At 36.9% G+C, this 20,442-nt stretch overlaps 2 protein-coding genes across 2 annotated transcripts; both read left to right on the top strand.

Moving 5' to 3' along the window:
• Positions 1-544: 544 nt before the first annotated feature.
• On the top strand, positions 545-18,694 carry LOC311290819 (uncharacterized protein; the record flags this gene model as incomplete). The annotated part of the gene is made up of 6 exons (XM_084409532.1): positions 545-679; positions 4,708-4,841; positions 4,951-5,124; positions 5,233-5,465; positions 17,112-17,167; positions 17,255-18,694. 6 exons carry the CDS (start codon positions 545-547, stop codon positions 17,423-17,425), a joined length of 903 nt encoding a protein of 300 aa, XP_084265658.1. The 3' UTR covers positions 17,426-18,694.
• LOC311290202 (E3 SUMO-protein ligase ZBED1-like) lies at positions 13,233-16,751 on the top strand. Its single transcript, XM_084408552.1, has 3 exons — positions 13,233-14,763; positions 15,563-15,873; positions 16,000-16,751. The coding sequence occupies exons 1-3, from the start codon at positions 14,498-14,500 to the stop codon at positions 16,539-16,541; spliced, it is 1,119 nt and encodes a 372-aa protein (XP_084264678.1). The 5' UTR covers positions 13,233-14,497; the 3' UTR covers positions 16,542-16,751.
• Positions 18,695-20,442: the final 1,748 nt, after the last annotated feature.

Genomic DNA, 20,442 nt, shown 5'->3' with positions numbered 1-20,442 from the left:
ACGATAGATAGATAGAACGGTAGAACGGTAGAACGATAGAACGATAGATAGATAGATAGATAGAACGATAGATAGATAGATAGATAGATAGATAGATAGATAGATAGATAGATAGATAGATAGATAGATAGAACGATAGAACGATAGAACGATAGATAGATAGATAGATAGAACGATAGAACCAGACATGGGGACTTGTGACTTGGTGACTTGGACTCGAGTCGACTCGAGTCGCTATTTTTATGACTTGTGACTTGACTTGACAAAAAATAAAATACTTGAGACTTGACTCGGACTTGGAAGTTAAAGACTCGGGACTTGACTTGACTTGAGACACGATGACTTGAATGACTTGAGTGTTAATCACATAATTTTTTTCAGTTTGAATATAAAATATATAAATTATTTTAAAAAATAAAGTTGATTACCCAGCTGGAGCGCAGGCTGAGAATAGCGTGGTCATGACTGGATCACTACACTATCATCAGTCGCGCCCTCTCGTACCTTGCACACCACGCCCACTTAGATCAGATATCACATCAACATGTCAGCCGGAGGGGTACTGAGGGTCATCGCTTTCGGCTTCGAGAATTATTCACAAGATGGCAAAAGACGAACAGCACTTTGCAAGACATGCACCATTAACATCGCGGGCGCGGCCAACTCTCACGCATTCACCGTGAGACACACGCGACACTGACTTTTCACACGCTCTCATTCATTTTCTCACGCACAGAAAAATCGTGACACAAGAGCAGGTTACGATATAAAAAAATCTCAGCTCTCAGATTCTGTCATTTTTATTACGAAATTCAAACAATAAATACCGTTTTGGCGCTTGTAAATGTGACGCAGATCCCTAGCGCAGCACGTGAACCGATCATCTCTAGCTAGTAAATAAACACGAATGAACAATGTTGAAAGATACAGTAGCCTACAGCTGAACTTACCGAAATGTATATTCCTCATACATAATATCGACCAATCAATCAAACAAATGGGTCAATAAAACAGCTGGAGAACAATTATGTCACATAACATTTACCTCAGGAAAGCCATTTGATGACCATATAGGCTATAGCACGTTAGTTGGCTAGAAAAAGTATTTTGCTAAATATGTGTACTATATTACATATTTATTATATTTTTACTTATCATTAAATAAAGTTGTTATTATAATAAAAAACGCATTATATCTCTCTGTATGATTACAGCATTAGGTGAGTTGTTTTTTTCTTGAGAAAAATTAGTGCCTATCTTGTGTAGCCTACCTAATATTTATCCAAATGAGTCAATATTAAGTCAGATCACAATAATTGAATTGAAATAATAAAAAAGCGTAGCTTACCAGAAATTGTACCATGTAAACATTGTAACATGTTGTCACTAAACCGAATACAATTCAGTTTAGTTACTAAAATGTTTTGACTATTACAATACACTTATTGTAAACACAGTTTACGTACAACATTAAACTTTGTTACATTTTAAACACTGTTGGCAGAAGTGAAAAATAATTAATTTTATGAAGTTACAATTTAGCTTGATTCCATGATGTATTTTACTGAACATGAGTATTTACAATGCAAATCCAAATTATTGTAATTTATTGACAGTAACTGATATCTTGTCTTTTCACTTTATTAAGATCAGATTCTGCAGGTAAAATTACAATAATAAGGTGACTTGACTTGGACTTGACTTGACCTACTACAGGACTTGACTTGACTTGACTTGACATAGCCTGTGACTTGACTTGACTTGACTTGACTTGCCCAAGAAAAAAAATACTTGGGACTTACTTGAGACTTGAAGGTTAAGACTTGAGACTTACTTGAGACTTGCATATGTATGACTTGGTCCCATCTCTGGATAGAACGATAGATAGAACGATAGATAAAACGATAGAACAATAGATAGATTAAACGATAGAACGATAGAACGATAGATAGATAGAACGATAGAACGATAGAACGATAGATAGATAGATAGATAGATAGATAGATAGATAGATAGATAGATAGATAGATAGATAGATAGATAGATAGATAGATAGATAGATAGATAGAACGATAGATAGAACGATAGATAGAACGATAGATAAAACGATAGAACGATAGATAGATTAAACGATAGAACGATAGAACGATAGATAGATAGAACGATAGAACGATAGAACGATAGATAGATAGATAGATAGATAGATAGATAGATAGATAGATAGATAGAACGATAGATAGATAGATAGATAGAACGATAGATAGATAGAACGATAGATAGAACGATAGAACGATAGAACGATAGATAGATAGAATGATAGAACGATAGAACGATAGATAGATAGAACGATAGATAGATAGAACGATAGATAGAACGATAGAACGATAGAGAGATAGATAGATAGAACGATAGATAGAACGATAGAAAGATAGAACGATAGATAGAACGATATTCAGATAGATAGATAGATAGATAGAACGATAGAACGATAGATAGATAGATAGATAGATAGATAGATAGATAGATAGATAGAACGATAGATAGATAGATAGATAGATAGATAGATAGATAGATAGATAGATAGATAGATAGATAGATAGAACGATAGATAGATAGATAGATAGAACGATTGATAGATAGAACGATAGATAGAACGATTGATAGATAGAACGATAGATAGATAGATAGATAGATAGATAGATAGATAGATAGATAGATAGATAGATAGATAGATAGATAGATAGATAGATAGATAGATAGATAGATAGAACGATAGATAGATAGAACGATAGAACGATAGAATGATAGATAGAACGATAGAAAGATAGAAAGATAGAACGATAGATAGATAGATAGATAGATAGATAGATAGATAGATAGATAGATAGATAGAACGATAGAACGATAGATAGATAGATAGATAGATAGATAGATAGATAGATAGATAGATAGATAGATAGATAGATAGATAGATAGATAGATAGAATGATAGATAGATAGATAGATAGATAGATAGATAGATAGATAGATAGATAGAACGATTGATAGATAGAACGATAGAACGATAGAACGATAGAACGATAGATAGATAGATAGATAGATAGATAGATAGATAGATAGATAGATAGATAGATAGATAGATAGAACGATAGATAGATAGAACGATAGAATGATAGATAGAACGATAGAAAGATAGAAAGATAGAACGATAGATAGATAGATAGATAGATAGATAGATAGATAGATAGATAGATAGATAGATAGAACGATAGAACGATAGATAGATAGATAGATAGATAGATAGATAGATAGATAGATAGAATGATAGAATGATAGATAGATAGATAGATAGATAGAACGATTGATAGATAGAACGATAGAACGATAGAACGATAGATAGATAGAACGATAGATAGAAAGATAGATAGATAGATAGATAGATAGATAGATAGATAGATAGATAGATAGATAGATAGATAGATAGATAGATAGAACGATAGAGCGATAGAACGATAGATAGAAAGAACGATAGATAGAAAGAACGATAGAACGATAGAACGATAGAACGATAGAACGATAGATAGATAGATAGATAGATAGATAGATAGATAGATAGATAGATAGATAGATAGATAGAACGATAGAACGATAGATAGATAGATAGATAGATAGATAGATAGATAGATAGATAGATAGATAGATAGATAGATAGATAGATAGATAGATAGATAGAACGATAGATCGATAGATAGATAGATAGATAGATAGATAGATAGATAGATAGATAGATAGATAGATAGATAGATAGATAGAACGATAGAACGATAGATAGATAGATAGATAGAACGATAGAAAGATAGATAGAACGATAGAACGATAGAACGATAGATAGATAGATAGATAGATAGATAGATAGATAGATAGATAGATAGATAGATAGTTAGATAGATAGATAGAACGATAGAACGATAGATAGATGGATAGAACGACAGAATGATAGAACGATAGATAGAACGATAGATAAAATGATAGAACGATAGATCGATAAAACGATAGAACGATAGAACAATAGATAGATAGAACGATAGAAAGATAGATAGATAGAACGATAGATAGATAGAACGATGGAACGATAGATAGATAGATAGATAGATAGATCGATAGAACGATAGAACGATAGAACGATAGATAGATAGAACGATAGATAGATAGAACGGTAGAACGGTAGAACGATAGAACGATAGATAGATAGATAGATAGATAGATAGAAAGATAGAACGATAGAACGATAGAGAGATAGATAGATAGAACGATAGATAGAACGATAGAGATATAGATAGAACGATAGAAAGATAGAACGATAGATAGAACGATAGATAGATAGATAGATAGATAGATAGATAGATAGATAGATAGATAGATAGATAGATAGATAGAACGATAGATAGATAGATAGAACGATAGAATAGATAGAATGATAGAATGATAGATAGAACGATAGAAAGATAGATAGATAGATAGATAGATAGATAGATAGATAGATAGATAGATAGATAGATAGATAGATAGATAGATAGATAGAACGATAGATAGATAGAACGATAGATAGAACGATAGAACGATAGAGAGATAGATGTATATATACACTGTGTATATATATATATATATATATATATATATATATATTCCTTTTTTTGTTTCCCATAGTGTTTGCAGGTCTACTTCAGCAAGATAAGGCCAGGGAACATCTGTCACGAGAAACCATGCAATGCCTTCTTTCTTGTGTCCTCCGGCGAGGCGGTCTCCAGCGTATCGCGAGACCTCAAATGCCTACACGATCTGTATGTACCTGCACATATGCATGTGTGTGTGAGTGCAAACCGTTAATCATATTTTGTCAGTCACAGTCATTTCACAGGCAACCCTTTGTGTTCCATTTTGTTTCTGCAGGCACAAACTGCCCCACTTTACTAGCCAGGATGTGCGCAGGGCGGTTAGTATTGCTGCGCAGAAGCTAACGGAGCCCCAACGGCAGACGGTGCAGTTTTACCTGGACCGTGGCGCTCGTGATGTCGGACCACAGGACGCTGTTGACGCAGCTGTGCTGCTGGACTCTTTGTGCGTGTAAGTCTCTTCATGCAACAAGGACCTAACATGTCACAAACAATTTCTACATCAGAGTAGCCATAATTTTGCCCAAGTTACAAACCTTTTTGTTCCTCGCCTACAAAGCAATTCTTCGGACGACCACCAATCATTTGCTGAATTGGCTACAGCCGGAGGCAGTTCGAGTCAGCCAGCTGCCCGCAAAGACTTCTCTGCATTTGTGACCAGTTTTCCCATTTCACTGGATGGGCAGCCTCCATCAAAAAAACAGCGTGTGAAATACGGGTTTCCTGAAGACCGCACCTTCTATGATAAGTGGCGGGTCTCGCAGTACGCCCAGAGACGGGAATATCTTCTGGGTAAGTCTCCGAATCCACCAATACAGCATTGCCCCTCAGCATTGCCCCTCACGCAGACGCTGCAGGTCGCTGTGGGTTTTTTTTTTTTTTTTTTGTAAACAGCCGCCAACAAGTTTTTACCAATGCTTAAGGCAAACATTTTTCTAAACCCCTTAACACGGCAACACACCCACATCACACAATTAGCCAAGTGTTTGATCTCCTGGTCATAACTAAACTTCGGGGTGGAAGTCCAACTACCCGAAGCCAGAGGAGATTCAGCGCTTGTGGAAACCATCTCCTTCCAACCTCGCCATAGAGTCGGATGAGGCCATAATGAACTGCCTGTCTAAGCAGACATGGACGGGGCTGGCTATTAAGGACTTCGGTGCCAAGCAAGGTCGTGGTAAGGGAAAAACTGTGGCATTAGTTTGTTCTATAAATAAAATATGGGCCATGCAACTTATACTGCAGTGAATTATTAGCATAGGCAGTAGAGGTTGTGTTTTTTTTTTGTTTTTTTTTGAAAATGAAATAATACACACATAAAAGTTGAAAAAAAAGGTTGTAATTTCTGTATACAGTTTTTTAGAATGGGAATATTTAATTCAATAATAAATACTGGTTAAATGCCGCTTTATTTATCTTTTTTTGTGTGTGTGTTATGTTTTTTTTTCTTCTGTAATGTGCTTTGTTGAAGTCTTACTCCTGTTATAACATCGGCTAATATGCATATTGATTTTAAGTTATTTCACAATGGTTACTATTTATAGTGTAATACATTTTTTGGTGAAATGTATAGACGGTTTCAACGGTATTTAATATGAATTACTATGGGTTTTTTTCATGTACAACAGAGTCCCACTTCAAGTAGATTATGTCTGATAACAAGTAAAATACATAACAGGTAAATTACATTAGCTAGCAAGTTAAAACTACACATAGCCACTGTAATGTTGACGTCACTGCGACAAAGTTACAACCAAGTTCCGGCCAGTCGAGTAACGATGGAAGCTATGTTAGACCAAAAGTCCTACTAGTAGCTAGTCACACCCATAGACTGTAAAAAATATGGACAAAGCGTCTGTGACGTCACCCATAGACTTTCTGAAGAACAGGTTTGAAGCCGTTTATGGGGGGTATGGGCGGCGCCATCTTGGAAAATCTTGGGAAATCCTAACCCCGCCCACCTTCTGACACAGCGCGCGTCACTCAGCTCGCTCTGCTACTCCGGTTATCTCTGTATATATTTTAAGCAACGAAATATGTTATAAAAAACCATACTAACTCTTTTCGTTTTCATTTAAAGAAATCTTAAACATTATAGCCACACAAATGTGGTTCAGGCAACGCGTATTGATTATATTCACTGCACATAACGTTTGCCTATTTATAAAAACAAAACAAAATATAAAACACAGACCTACTTTTCGTTTTAAATATAATATAAAAATATTAAACATTAATATGGTCCAGACAATATGTGCATTTGTACTAAACAACAGATTTTGCAGTAAACAACATTACAGATCATCTTCGTTGTATTAAAATTTTAAATGACAAAACTCAACCCAGTCTCTTTTTGTTAAATTTCACTTATCAATATTAGCCATTATAAAAGTATAAGTAAAAGGTACAAGAAGCTATACAAATAAAGCAAACAATTCAGTCAAACATACAAAGTCAGCACTCTAGTCTAACCATACAACGGTAAAGTTAAATAGCTTATAAAGTTATGAAACTTTCCCTCAGCCAAAACGATTGGCCAGGGAACAAATTATAGATTCACGAAACCAAAAATCGCCCGTTAGATCTACACAAGACGAATTATATCTCATGTTTAACCACTACAGAGACGCCAGAGTCCGCGGCAAACCCATAGGGCAAACCCATAGGGCAAACCTCAGAAGGACTTGCCGAGGAAAGACTGTTCTAGGTGGGGTACATGAGCGCCGAGCGCCCGGTCATCGCTGGATCTCACAACCTGGATACAATTTTCATAAATCTTTATAAATAAACCACAGATTTGAGCTTTAAACAACTACATTCTCGCCTGAAAAACTCTTAAAACTACATTTCATGATACAGAAACAGTAGTATTATATGTCAACTGTATTAAAAAATGGCGCTTCTTATGTTGTCATTCTCCGTGGCGCTGCCTTGTCAGCTGTCAATCAAGCTGTCAATCAAAGTTAACCACGCCCTTATTGTCATACATTTTATATCTAAATACGATCTAAACTAACGAGTAAGAAAAAAATTCACCCCCCTCACAGTTGTCAGGCACTCGGAAGCTATCGAAAAATCCATTAAAAGTCCATGGGACCAACCTGTAAAAACATGAATTTATGCTGTGAAAACGGACATTTTAACATGGTGGTCTATGGACATTTGCTCCCTTTTGGGACCTTCCTCTAGCGGATTTTCGATGTATTGCAGTTTTTCGCACTTCCGGGTAGGCTTCATTTTTCAGATCAGAATGTTGCTGCTTGGTCACACCAAAACATAGTATTTTTTTATGTAATAATATAAGCCACCCAAAATGTTAAATAAATAAATAAAAATAAATAAAAACATCCAGTAAAAGTAATTGTAACTGTTTTTAATTATAAATAAAAATATAAATAAATGATATTTTGGTGTTAAGTTCACCACTTAAACAGGAAATGTTCCCCGTTAAATTTTTTGCAATCCTGTCACCTTGTGTTACCTTGTAGTGTGATCAAACAGTTGGTTTGATCACAGTTTGTGTGTTGACATGTACGTGATTAATCCTCTCGGAAGGGTTTGGCCATTAGGCTGTATCTGTTGCTAAAGTGGAAGTTGTCTCAAGTTGTCCAGCAGAGGGCAGCAGATTCCTTTTTAAATGAGAAGTCCCGCTCCTTATTCTGTTCTCGGTTATGGCCTAACGTTTATTATAGATGCAGAATATTAAAAATGAAGGGGCACCGTGTCTGTCTGACAATCTTTATGAATAGACAATATGAGATGATATGTTCAATCAACTGTCCTTCGGTCTAAAATGAAATGCACATGTGCTTATGTAGGCTACTATTTTAATTAGTTTTTCTCTTTTTTTTATTTTTTTACTTTATATATTCTTATGTTTCCTTTTCATGTAAAGCACTTTAAATTGCCATTGAGTATGACATGTGCTATATAAATAACGTGCCTTGCCTTTACTACGAGGGGCAAAACATCAGTGACCACGAGTGTAAGTTAGAGATATTATAGCCTACTGTATGGCCACCGCTACTCTACTAATTCCCATCCCCCTCTGTGACCTGTGACGTCTTACTGTCAATCAAACCTGTTGTTTTACACCGTGTGAGATCGATCTTCTGCTGATCAAGGTGACAATCTTTCCACTTTTTTAATTATTTGCATGATATTTCAAGTTATGCCTGTACTTATGACATCACGTGAGCGGTTTCGAAACTGGGCTACTGAGTGGATAAATAACAGTTTCATGTGGCTTTGAAGTGATCGAGCGTTTATACACTGTGTTGTTACCTTGTAACACTTTTGCTATAGCATTTTTTTCTGCCATATATGTATTCATTTGGACATGAACATTTTTTACTAAAAAAAAATACCATGCTTGAATGTCATGTAGCGAAATGATTAATTTTTTTGTCTTTATTGTTCTCGTTTAAATTTGATTTTTTTATTGTGTATTTATCAACATCTTTGGCTCTTTTTAATTTATACTTTTTGAATGATGCTTATTTGTAGGTTTTCTAAAAAGAATCAATTATTGCAACAGACTGATTTTTGACGTGTGACAATGGAAGAAGGTAAGGCCCGATTCACTAGAAAACTGCCATGCAAAGTTTGGTCCCACTTCATCAAGTGTCTTTAAGGACATCGTCAATGAATGAATAATTTAATTACATTTTGAGAGAGAGAGAGAGAGAGAGAGAGAGAGAGAGAGAGAGAGAGACAGATGACAGATTATGAAATTTGGCTGACGATTAATTGTCCAATAAATAATTTGCGATTATGACGATTAATTGTCTGTTTTAGGGCTTTGGCGATTAATTGCCTGTTTTAGGGCTTTGGCGATTAATTGCCTGTTTTAGGCCTTTGGCGATTAATTGCCTGTTTTAGGCCTTTGGCGATTAATTGTCTGTTTTAGGGCTTTGACGATTAATTGCGATTAATTGTCTGTTTTAGGGCTTTTGCGATTAATTGTCTGTTTTAGGGCTTTGGCGATTAATTGCGATTAATTGTCTGTTTTAGGGCTTTGACGATTAATTGTCTGTTTTAGGGCTTTGACGATTAATTGTCTGTTTTAGGGCTTTGACGATTAATTGTCTGTTTTAGGGCTTTGACGATTAATTGCGATTAATTGTCTGTTTTAGGGCTTTGGCGATTAATTGTCTGTTTTAATTGTCTGTTTTAGGGCTTTGACGATTAATTGTCTGTTTTAGGGCTTTGACGATTAATTGTCTGTTTTAGGGCTTTGACGATTAATTGCGATTAATTGTCTGTTTTAGGGCTTTGGCGATTAATTGTCTGTTTTAGGGCTTTGGCGATTAATTGTCTGTTTTAGGGCTTTGGCGATTAATTGTCTGTTTTAGGGCTTTGGCGATTAATTGTCTGTTTTAGGGCTTTGGCGATTAATTGTCTGTTTTAGGGCTTTGACGATTAATTGTCTGTTTTAGGGCTTTGACGATTAATTGTCTGTTTTAGGCCTTTGACGATTAATTGTCTGTTTTAGGGCTTTGACGATTAATTGTCTGTTTTAGGCCTTTGGCGATTAATTGTCTGTTTTAGGGCTTTGACGATTAATTGTCTGTTTTAGGGCTTTGACGATTAATTGCGATTAATTGTCTGTTTTAGGGCTTTGGCGATTAATTGCGATTAATTGTCTGTTTTAGGGCTTTGGCGATTAATTGTCTGTTTTAGGGCTTTGACGATTAATTGTCTGTTTTAGGGCTTTGACGATTAATTGTCTGTTTTAGGGCTTTGACGATTAATTGTCTGTTTTAGGGCTTTGACGATTAATTGTCTGTTTTAGGCCTTTGGCGATTAATTGTCTGTTTTAGGGCTTTGACGATTAATTGTCTGTTTTAGGGCTTTGACGATTAATTGCGATTAATTGTCTGTTTTAGGGCTTTGCCGATTAATTGTCTGTTTTAGGGCTTTGACGATTAATTGCGATTAATTGTCTGTTTTAGGGCTTTGGCGATTAATTGTCTGTTTTAGGGCTTTGACGATTAATTGTCTGTTTTAGGCCTTTGGCGATTAATTGTCTGTTTTAGGGCTTTGACGATTAATTGTCTGTTTTAGGGCTTTGCCGATTAATTGTCTGTTTTAGGGCTTTGACGATTAATTGCGATTAATTGTCTGTTTTAGGGCTTTGACGATTAATTGTCTGTTTTAGGGCTTTGACGATTAATTGTCTGTTTTAGGGCTTTGACGATTAATTGTCTGTTTTAGGGCTTTGGCGATTAATTGCGATTAATTGTCTGTTTTAGGGCTTTGCCGATTAATTGTCTGTTTTAGGGCTTTGACGATTAATTGCGATTAATTGTCTGTTTTAGGGCTTTGGCGATTAATTGCGATTAATTGTCTGTTTTAGGGCTTTGACGATTAATTGTCTGTTTTAGGGCTTTGACGATTAATTGCGATTAATTGTCTGTTTTAGGGCTTTGTCGATTAATTGCCTGTTTTAGGGCTTTGACGATTAATTGTCTGTTTTAGGGCTTTGACGATTAATTGTCTGTTTTAGGGCTTTGACGATTAATTGCGATTAATTGTCTGTTTTAGGGCTTTGGCGATTAATTGTCTGTTTTAGGGCTTTGGCGATTAATTGCGATTAATTGTCTGTTTTAGGGCTTTGGCGATTAATTGCGATTAATTGTCTGTTTTAGGGCTTTGTCGATTAATTGTCTGTTTTAGGGCTTTGACGATTAATTGCGATTAATTGTCTGTTTTAGGGCTTTGGCGATTAATTGTCTGTTTTAGGGCTTTGACGATTAATTGTCTGTTTTAGGGCTTTGACGATTAATTGCGATTAATTGTCTGTTTTAGGGCTTTGGCGATTAATTGTCTGTTTTAGGGCTTTGGCGATTAATTACGATTAATTGTCTGTTTTAGGGCTTTGGCGATTAATTGCGATTAATTGTCTGTTTTAGGGCTTTGGCGATTAATTGTCTGTTTTAGGGCTTTGGCGATTAATTGTCTGTTTTAGGGCTTTGACGATTAATTGTCTGTTTTAGGCCTTTGGCGATTAATTGTCTGTTTTAGGGCTTTGACGATTAATTGTCTGTTTTAGGGCTTTGACGATTAATTGCGATTAATTGTCTGTTTTAGGGCTTTGGCGATTAATTGCGATTAATTGTCTGTTTTAGGGCTTTGACGATTAATTGTCTGTTTTAGGGCTTTGACGATTAATTGTCTGTTTTAGGGCTTTGACGATTAATTGTGTGTTTTAGGGCTTTGGCGATTAATTGCCTGTTTTAGGGCTTTGACGATTAATTGTCTGTTTTAGGGCTTTGGCGATTAATTGCCTGTTTTAGGGCTTTGACGATTAATTGCCTGTTTTAGGGCTTTGACGATTAATTGCCTGTTTTAGGGCTTTGACGATTAATTGCCTGTTTTAGGGCTTTGACGATTAATTGCCTGTTTTAGGGCTTTGACGATTAATTGCCTGTTTTAGGGCTTTGACGATTAATTGTCTGTTTTAGGGCTTTGGCGATTAATTGCGATTAATTGTCTGTTTTAGGGCTTTGACGATTAATTGCCTGTTTCAGGGCTTTGACGATTAATTGCCTGTTTCAGGGCTTTGTCGATTAATTGCGATTAATTGTCTGTTTTAGGGCTTTGACGATTAATTGCCTGTTTCAGGGCTTTGACGATTAATTGCCTGTTTTAGGGCTTTGACGATTAATTGTCTGTTTTAGGGCTTTGGCGATTAATTGCGATTAATTGTCTGTTTTAGGGCTTTGGCGATTAATTGCGATTAATTGTCTGTTTTAGGGCTTTGACGATTAATTGCCTGTTTCAGGGCTTTGCCGATTAATTGCGATTAATTGTCTGTTTTAGGGCTTTGACGATTAATTGCCTGTTTCAGGGCTTTGGCGATTAATTGCGATTAATTGTCTGTTTTAGGGCTTTGGCGATTAATTGCGATTTAATTGTCTGTTTTAGGGCTTTGACGATTAATTGCCTGTTTCAGGGCTTTGCCGATTAATTGCGATTAATTGTCTGTTTTAGGGCTTTGACGATTAATTGCCTGTTTCAGGGCTTTGACGATTAATTGCCTGTTTCAGGGCTTTGACGATTAATTGTCTGTTTTAGGGCTTTGGCGATTAATTGCGATTAATTGTCTGTTTTAGGGCTTTGGCGATTAATTGCGATTAATTGTCTGTTTTAGGGCTTTGACGATTAATTGTCTGTTTTAGGGCTTTGACGATTAATTGTCTGTTTTAGGGCTTTGGCGATTAATTGCCTGTTTTAGGGCTTTGACGATTAATTGCCTGTTTCAGGGCTTTGGCGATTAATTGCCTGTTTTAGGGCTTTGACGATTAATTGCCTGTTTTAGGGCTTTGGCGATTAATTGCCTGTTTTAGGGCTTTGACGATTAATTGCCTGTTTTAGGGCTTTGGCGATTAATTGCCTGTTTTAGGGCTTTGCCGATTAATTGCCTGTTTTAGGGCTTTGACGATTAATTGCCTGTTTTAGGGCTTTGTCGATTAATTGCCTGTTTTAGGGCTTTGTCGATTTAATTGTCTGTTTTAGGGCTTTGGCGATTAATTGCCTGTTTTAGGGCTTTGTCGATTTAATTGTCTGTTTTAGGGCTTTGGCGATTTAATTGCCTGTTTTAGGGCTTTGTCGATTTAATTGCCTGTTTTAGGGCTTTGGCGATTAATTGTCATACAAATTGTTGTGATTATTTAATTGAATCCCTTGTAAGTTGTCACTTGCAATAACACATTAATACACTTAGACCTAAAGCCTTTAAATATTAAAGTAATTTATTCAATGAAAAATATGTATCTTTCAGAAATATGTGTACATTTAAAGAAACAATGTAAATGTATATGAAAGTATAAATATTTGGAAACAATCACCATAAAGTTACCATAACACAAAAAGGACTGTCAATATCTCAATAAATATATTTTACAAATTTGAAAATTCTGTAAATAACAGAAACAATGAATCACAAATATAAACTATGACCAAAATGTGCCCAGATCGGCATTGTCGTTTTCGGCTTCGAAACTAAATCCATCTTTGTTGAATAACTGGGCTGCTCTAACTCAAAATGATGGAGAAATCAACAGGGCAATATCATTTGAACGTAATGCGCGGTGTCGCAGGGAGCTTGATTGACAGGTGATCTGACCAATCATACTTCGCCATCCGCCATTTTGTCCGACAAAGCAGTCAGGAGAGTTAGTAGATTAACATAGGAGGATTTGAACTTGAAAAACGGAGTGTACTGACGCCTTTCCGTGGTTAAAACAACATTCCTTATGTTCATTCATGTTTATTTGAGGCTATAAATTAACTAGAAGGAAGAGATGATCGGTTCACGAGCAGCTTTAACGGATGCTCTACAGCAATCTGTCACGGCACATTAAAGAGCAACAAAACGGTATTTATTGTTTAAATTTCTTTTTAAAAAAATGACCAAATTTGAAAGTTGAGACTTTGTTTAATATGTTTATCAAACGTAACCGAAAAGTAACCTGGTCTGTCCTGTCTGTCAGCGTGTTGTCAGTCTCCTCTCTGCTCCGCAATGTATTTTTCACTGCGTGAGAACATGGTGTGGCGTGAGAACGGCGTAGCTTGTCGGACATAGGGACAGTAACTAAGGGGGGCGGGTCTTTGCGAACGGTCAAATGCTCAGCGTAATGAGTTAAGAGGGAGACCGGTAGAAGTAGAGTGCTGCAGGTACTACAGGGCCCCCTTGTGTCTTCTAATAGTGGGCAATAATAACGATCATCTGTAATGACCGCAATTAGACCAATTAATCGCGATCAAACGATTGTTTAATAATCGTGACAGGTCTAGTCACCACTGACAATGGCACAAATATGAAGGCTGCATTTAAATCCCTCCTCCCATCAAACTGGTTCAGCTGCTTTGGACATAATTTAAATCTTGCACTTGGAAAGGCCCTGAAGATTGACCAAGTGGATGCTGCGGTGAGGGCTTGCAGGAGTGTCGTCCAAGGATTTAACCACTCATGGAAGAGAAGGAGAGAGCTGGCAAAAAAGCAAGCAGAACTTAATCTTCCTCAACATACCTTGATACAAGATGTTGTCACCAGATGGGGGTCTACATATGACATGATTTCTAGGTATGTATGAATTTCTTGTGCATGGCAATACCCTGTTCAGTTAATTATTCTGTCAGTGTCAACTCAGCATAAGCTTAAAAGGCACAGTTTGCATGAAAACAAAACAAATGTTAATTAAAACAACATATAAAGAAATGCATTCCTTTTACTAAAGCCCCTTTCACACAGATTCCGGAAAATACACGGATAAAGTGAGCCGGGATTTGACCCGGGTTCGTTTGATTTTGGTTCATTCACACTGCCAGTGATTTTCTGCAATCAGAGAGTGCGTTCACACACAACCCGTAAAAATCCCGTAAAGACACGTGACATCGATGTGACTTGTAATGTCTCAGCAGCGTCTTAAGTTTGCTTATTCTCTCTTGAGAAACCACACTTGTGCATTTTTTGCTCTGATTCGATCATAAACTTGCGCATTACGTACCGTTTCACAGCTGGCGAACAATCCCGGCTTCAGTGTCATCACTACGACACGGCATTATTACGGCTTTTGTTCACACAGCGCGTGTTCCGGGACTGAACACGGCAATGTTACTAGGTCCCCAACCCGGCATCAGTGCCGGCATCAATCCCGGGTCGTGTTTGCGTTCACACAGAAGGCACTCTGGCAATTTGCCGGCAATTTCCCGGGTTCAAAGTGCTGTGTGAAAGGGGCTTAACTCACTTGTAGTAACAGTTAGTTAGTAATTTTCTCCCTCACAGACACGTGCGCACAAATACATCTGCTGGATGCTTCTCAGCAAGCCTGTTGTGTAGATTAGGAATTTGTTTATAACTTAATATAATATAATGTTTGCAGATTTGTTGAACAGCATGCTGCGGTGACAGCAACTCTCATGGCTGACAGAAATACCAGGCATCTTGTGCTAAGAGGGTCATACATCTCTACACTTGAGGACACATGTAGGGTGCTGAAGCAACTCAGAACCTTTACCGATTCCCTGGCTGCAGAGGAATGCATCACAATCTCATCCCTGAGGCCTGTCCTTCAGCATCTGACTGAATCCATCCTGGCAGAAAAGGATGATGACAGCAGCCTGGTGAGGAGCATGAAACATGCTATCTGCAAGAACTTAAAAGAGCGGTATGAGGATTCTGATATGGCTAATGGTGAGTAGGCCGGTGCCACACATTTCTCCAACCTCACCTTATTCTTATATCATTATTACTCATCGTGACTGATTGTGTTTTATGAGCTCCTTTAATAATTTAATATTCTCTTTGGTTATTTTACAGTGATTAACATGGCCTGTGTACTTGACCCCCGCTTCAAGTTGAACTTCGTGGAAGAGGCAGAATCAATCAAAGGACAGCTAGAGCAACAGGTCACGCAGGAGTCGTCTGCAAATGAAGGTAGCACTTCTACTCTCTCACAGGAGTCTTCTGCCAGAGGAGAATGTGAAGATGAGGGGACCAGTGTCTCTGTCCCTGATGCCCCAAAAGGCTTGGCTGGTATTCTCAAAATGATAACAATGAAAAAACAGGAGAAAAACCAATCAGCAGACATGGTGAAATCTACACTAGCATTTCAAGAAGTTTCTGTTTACACATCCTTGCCCACTATTGCTGTCGATAAAGACCCACTTCAGTGGTGGAAGGATAATGAGGAGTTTCCAAGGTTGGCAAAACTGGCACAGAAGATCCTTTGCATTCCCGCCACCAGTGTTGCATCAGAAAGACTTTTCAGTTCTTCAGGAAACATTCAGACAGTGTTTCGCTCCAGTTTGAAACCAGACAAACTTAATATGCTTGTCGTCTTTCACACAAATCTGCCATAGATTGTGAATGCAATAAGTAAAAATACATGTGCATTGTGTATCAGTATTCCTAATGCTTGTTGGGTAAAAAAGAGAAATTAAGCAAAAAATTTGTGTAATGTCTGAGAAGGCAATAAGTTAAAATACATGTTGTGCATTGTTTATCAGTATTCCTTGTGTATGTTGAGTAAAAAATAAATAAATTAAGTACAAATTAATTTGACGGTTTCATTTTTCCAGTGATGAGGAATCAGTTAACAACCTCAGGAAACACATAGCTGTCACTCTTCTACAAGACAGTGGTACGTTTCACGGAAGTTGTTCATTCTCAAGTTCAGACAGAGCACCATTCATTTTAGGACACATCGTTTAAATCACTGATGCATAACCAGTCCTTTAAATTATGATTTAGTATGTACAGTAGACTTTATGGCGGTAAAATCCTTGAGCTGTGAATGTCTCGAGAAGCTAATAAAAATGTTCGTAATGATTATTGCAGTTCCTCCCAGACATGACACAGGGAGAGCATTACATCTATATAAATAGTTTTTGGCTTCCTATTTTTTTATTTTATTCTGTATTGTTTTCTAGATGATTTAAGCCGGTTGTGCTCATTCTGTGGAGAGGAAAGCGGAGACTCCGCCTGGGTTAGTATGTGCAGACATTTACACATGCATCCTTAAAGTTAACAGTGGTGTTATCATTTAGTTGTCTTTATTGATCCACATTTTCAGATTAGCTGTCTTTCCTGCCTGCGCCGGTACCACAGATCCTGCGTTCAGCCGTCCACCCTGGATACTTTTGTTTGTGCGGCTTGCAAGGATGGAGGACCCATTCAAACATGGCATCAATTATTGTTTGTATTGTTTGGATGGACTATTCTGCAAAATGTATATAGATTCTAATGGCTACTTGTTTTTTATTTTTTGTTTTTAGACGTTTTATTTATTAATAAATATCGTTGACTTTGTGTAGTTTTAACTCACACTTTGTTATTTATTTATTTTGAGATTTCCAACTTTTTTGGGATGGGACACTTGCAGTATATAGTGAATTATTGACTATGTTCCTCACCTATAAAGCTAAATAAAATTGGTCTAAAATATAAATGAATTTTAATGGAAGATAATCTTCTTATTGTTAGCTTTATGTATTTATAATTGCTTTTTTTTAAATCAAATAAAAGATAAAGAAAAAGCAATTAATTGCAAACAAAGTCCAAGCACTTTTGTTGGAGGGCACAGATTCAATTTACCATGAAGGACTTTTCTAGGGGCCAAGCATACGATGCATTCTGTACCGCTGCATTTGTCACAATTTATCTGGACCCACCTGAACACTGTCAGCTAATAACATTTATATTACATTTGTGCATATATGTTTGGTTTTTTTTTTATGCAATATGGCATTATTTTCATACTCCACAACTCTAATTGAAGTAACATAAGAGTTATAGAGTCAAAGTAGCGGTAACACTTTATATTACGACCCGCAAACAACTGCGTAAGTAAACCGAAATTACGGTGTACTTTTCTGTAATTATAGTGTACTTCCGTGTAGGTACAAGGGAACAATATGTTAAGTTTTGAGTAATAAAGGGGTAACAAGCAGATATACAACCTGCAAAGAACTTCGTAAGTAAACCGAAATTACGGTGTATGTTTCTGTAACTAGATGTACCGCATGGCGTTACAAAATATGACCGCCGCTCAGGCCTGCACTGGCTTTCCACAAAAATAAATGACGTGGAGCAATTTGGCTGTATTGCGTGTTTATGTATATAAGTTGTATATTTTAAAAGACTGTCTGGAGTATTCCTGTGGATCATGGATAATTTAGAGTTTTGTAATTATTTGCTATTACTATTTAAGTTTTATATCAAAAGTCATTAGTTTAGACACTTAACATCCGTAATGTGAAAATGTCACATTCATAACAGTGGTTTTCCCTACATAATGTATTATAAAAATGAGTTTCAAAAACACACTTATTGTGTTCAAGCAAGTCTTTTTCATGCTACACTGGTAACAACAAACAGCTTTTTAAACAAAAAACAAACAAAATTAAACTCATTCCCACTGTACCTAGTAGAACACTTAAGTAAATGTCCCATTGAAATTAATGGGATTTTATGGATTTAGGTGAAGAAAGTGTACACATAATACATTTTGGTCTGTACCATGAAGATAAAAATGATTCAACTATATAAACTATATATTTTCTGTACTCTATACTCTCAGGATGTGATCTAACATGGCATGAAACATGTCCCACCCACCTCATTAGTATACTGCCCAAGCATAACACATTGGGTATTGGTAAATCGGGTATATGGCTGATACCTTAAAAAAAGTAGTGGTATGTGCATGTCTGTCTGTGTGTGTGTGTGTATGTGTGTATGTGTGTGTCTGTGTGTGTGTGTGTCTGTGCGTGTATGTATGCGTGCGTACATGTGTGTGCGCGTGTGTGTTTGTGTGTGTGTGTCTGTGCGTGTGGATGTCAGTGTGTGTGCATGCTTGCGTTTGTTTGTATTCCTGCATGTGTGTGTGAGACAGTATCATCCTAAACCAGCAACCCTTCGCTCAACAGCACCATCTACAGGCAGATGAGTGTACAGTCACTAAATGTGCACATAAATGAATGAAATGACGAAAAATTCAGTAGATGAGAAAAAAAAAAAAAAAAAAAAACTTTGACAATTCCTATATGACCGCTTTCGCTAGCTATGCTAGCGGCGGTCATAATTATAGTGTACCTCCGTATAGGTATAAGGGAACAATATGTTAAGTTTTGGGTGATAAAGGTGTCACCGCCCCGGGGCGCCGGAATGGACCGGCCCACACCCCAGACGGACCTGCACCCCACCACGAGGAGCCGACACCACAGGCACACCAATGAACGGACAAAGAGACCAGAGAATAGATTTAAAAAGGGATATTTTTATTAAGTTAAAAAGTTCAAAGGTATGCTGAGCAGGTGGTTTCGTTGTGCAGGCCTGGACGGATTCAGAGGCCGCTGGACTCCGTACCACTCAATTGGTCACACAAGGGGGCTGCTCTTCAGTGCGACTGCTTCTCGGTGGAATTCAGACAGAGAGAATGGAACTCGGTCGCTCACCAGCGTGCTTGCAGCAGAACTGCTTCTTTGTGGGGCTCAGGCAGAGGGAATTAAAGGTAAGGTTGCTCACCAACGTAACTGCAGCGTAACTGCTTCTCTGTGGGGCTCAGACAGAGAGAATTAACCCTCTGGGGACCAAGCTGTTTTTGGGGTCCTTGAGATGTTCTGACATGCTCTGACATTTGTGCTTTTTTCAGTTATTTATAAACATGTTAATGGCAAAGGTGTAAATTCACTCTATATAGCACAAACAGGGCTACCATAATATGCAAGCAACGTGTATGTAGATGTTTGTATTTTTAAGAGAATAATGTTTATGCGTGGTTATTGGAAAAAATTTAAATGAAAGTCGCTGAATTAAGACCACAAAACACATATTAAATATGTGTCCACAAGACTTTTGACTAATGGATGTTGTCCCTTCGAGTTCTAGCTTCAAAATGATGTGAAAATAGTCTTGCTTTATCGTTCACAAAAAAAATACATTGATTTAAATGGTGTAAAACAGGTTTTGCTTGGAAAGCCAATATGCGAGGGGGAGGAGTAGTTTACACCTTAGATTACAATGTCCCACCCACTCTGCATAATGACTCTGCATAATTAGCCATTCATTCAGGTGTGACACTGACTGAGCCACAATGCAAGGACAAAAGATGTATTTAGAAGAAGACTTATATTGACCATTTAAGATTTCGCTTACATCTATCTTGTAAATATGTTTTGCTATTTTATTAAAAATGTTACAATTACAACAATAATTACAATTTCAACAATATTTCAAGTGTACTCTTTCTTTGTAAAAAAG

This window comes from Rutilus rutilus, assembly GCF_951802725.1.
Source record: "Rutilus rutilus genome assembly, chromosome: 5".
In the NCBI taxonomy this organism is placed as follows: domain Eukaryota; kingdom Metazoa; phylum Chordata; class Actinopteri; order Cypriniformes; family Leuciscidae; genus Rutilus; species Rutilus rutilus.
This window is presented reverse-complemented; position numbering and strand designations above follow the sequence as displayed.

Excerpts from the sequence above, each read along its gene's own strand:
- LOC311290202 (XM_084408552.1), top strand. The coding sequence starts at position 14,498 with ATGAAGGCTGCATTTAAATCCCTCCTCCCATCAAACTGGTTCAGCTGC. Across the intron at positions 14,764-15,562 it reads ACATATGACATGATTTCTAG|ATTTGTTGAACAGCATGCTG; the intron begins GTATGTATGAAT and ends TAATGTTTGCAG. Across the intron at positions 15,874-15,999 it reads GGATTCTGATATGGCTAATG|TGATTAACATGGCCTGTGTA; the intron begins GTGAGTAGGCCG and ends GTTATTTTACAG.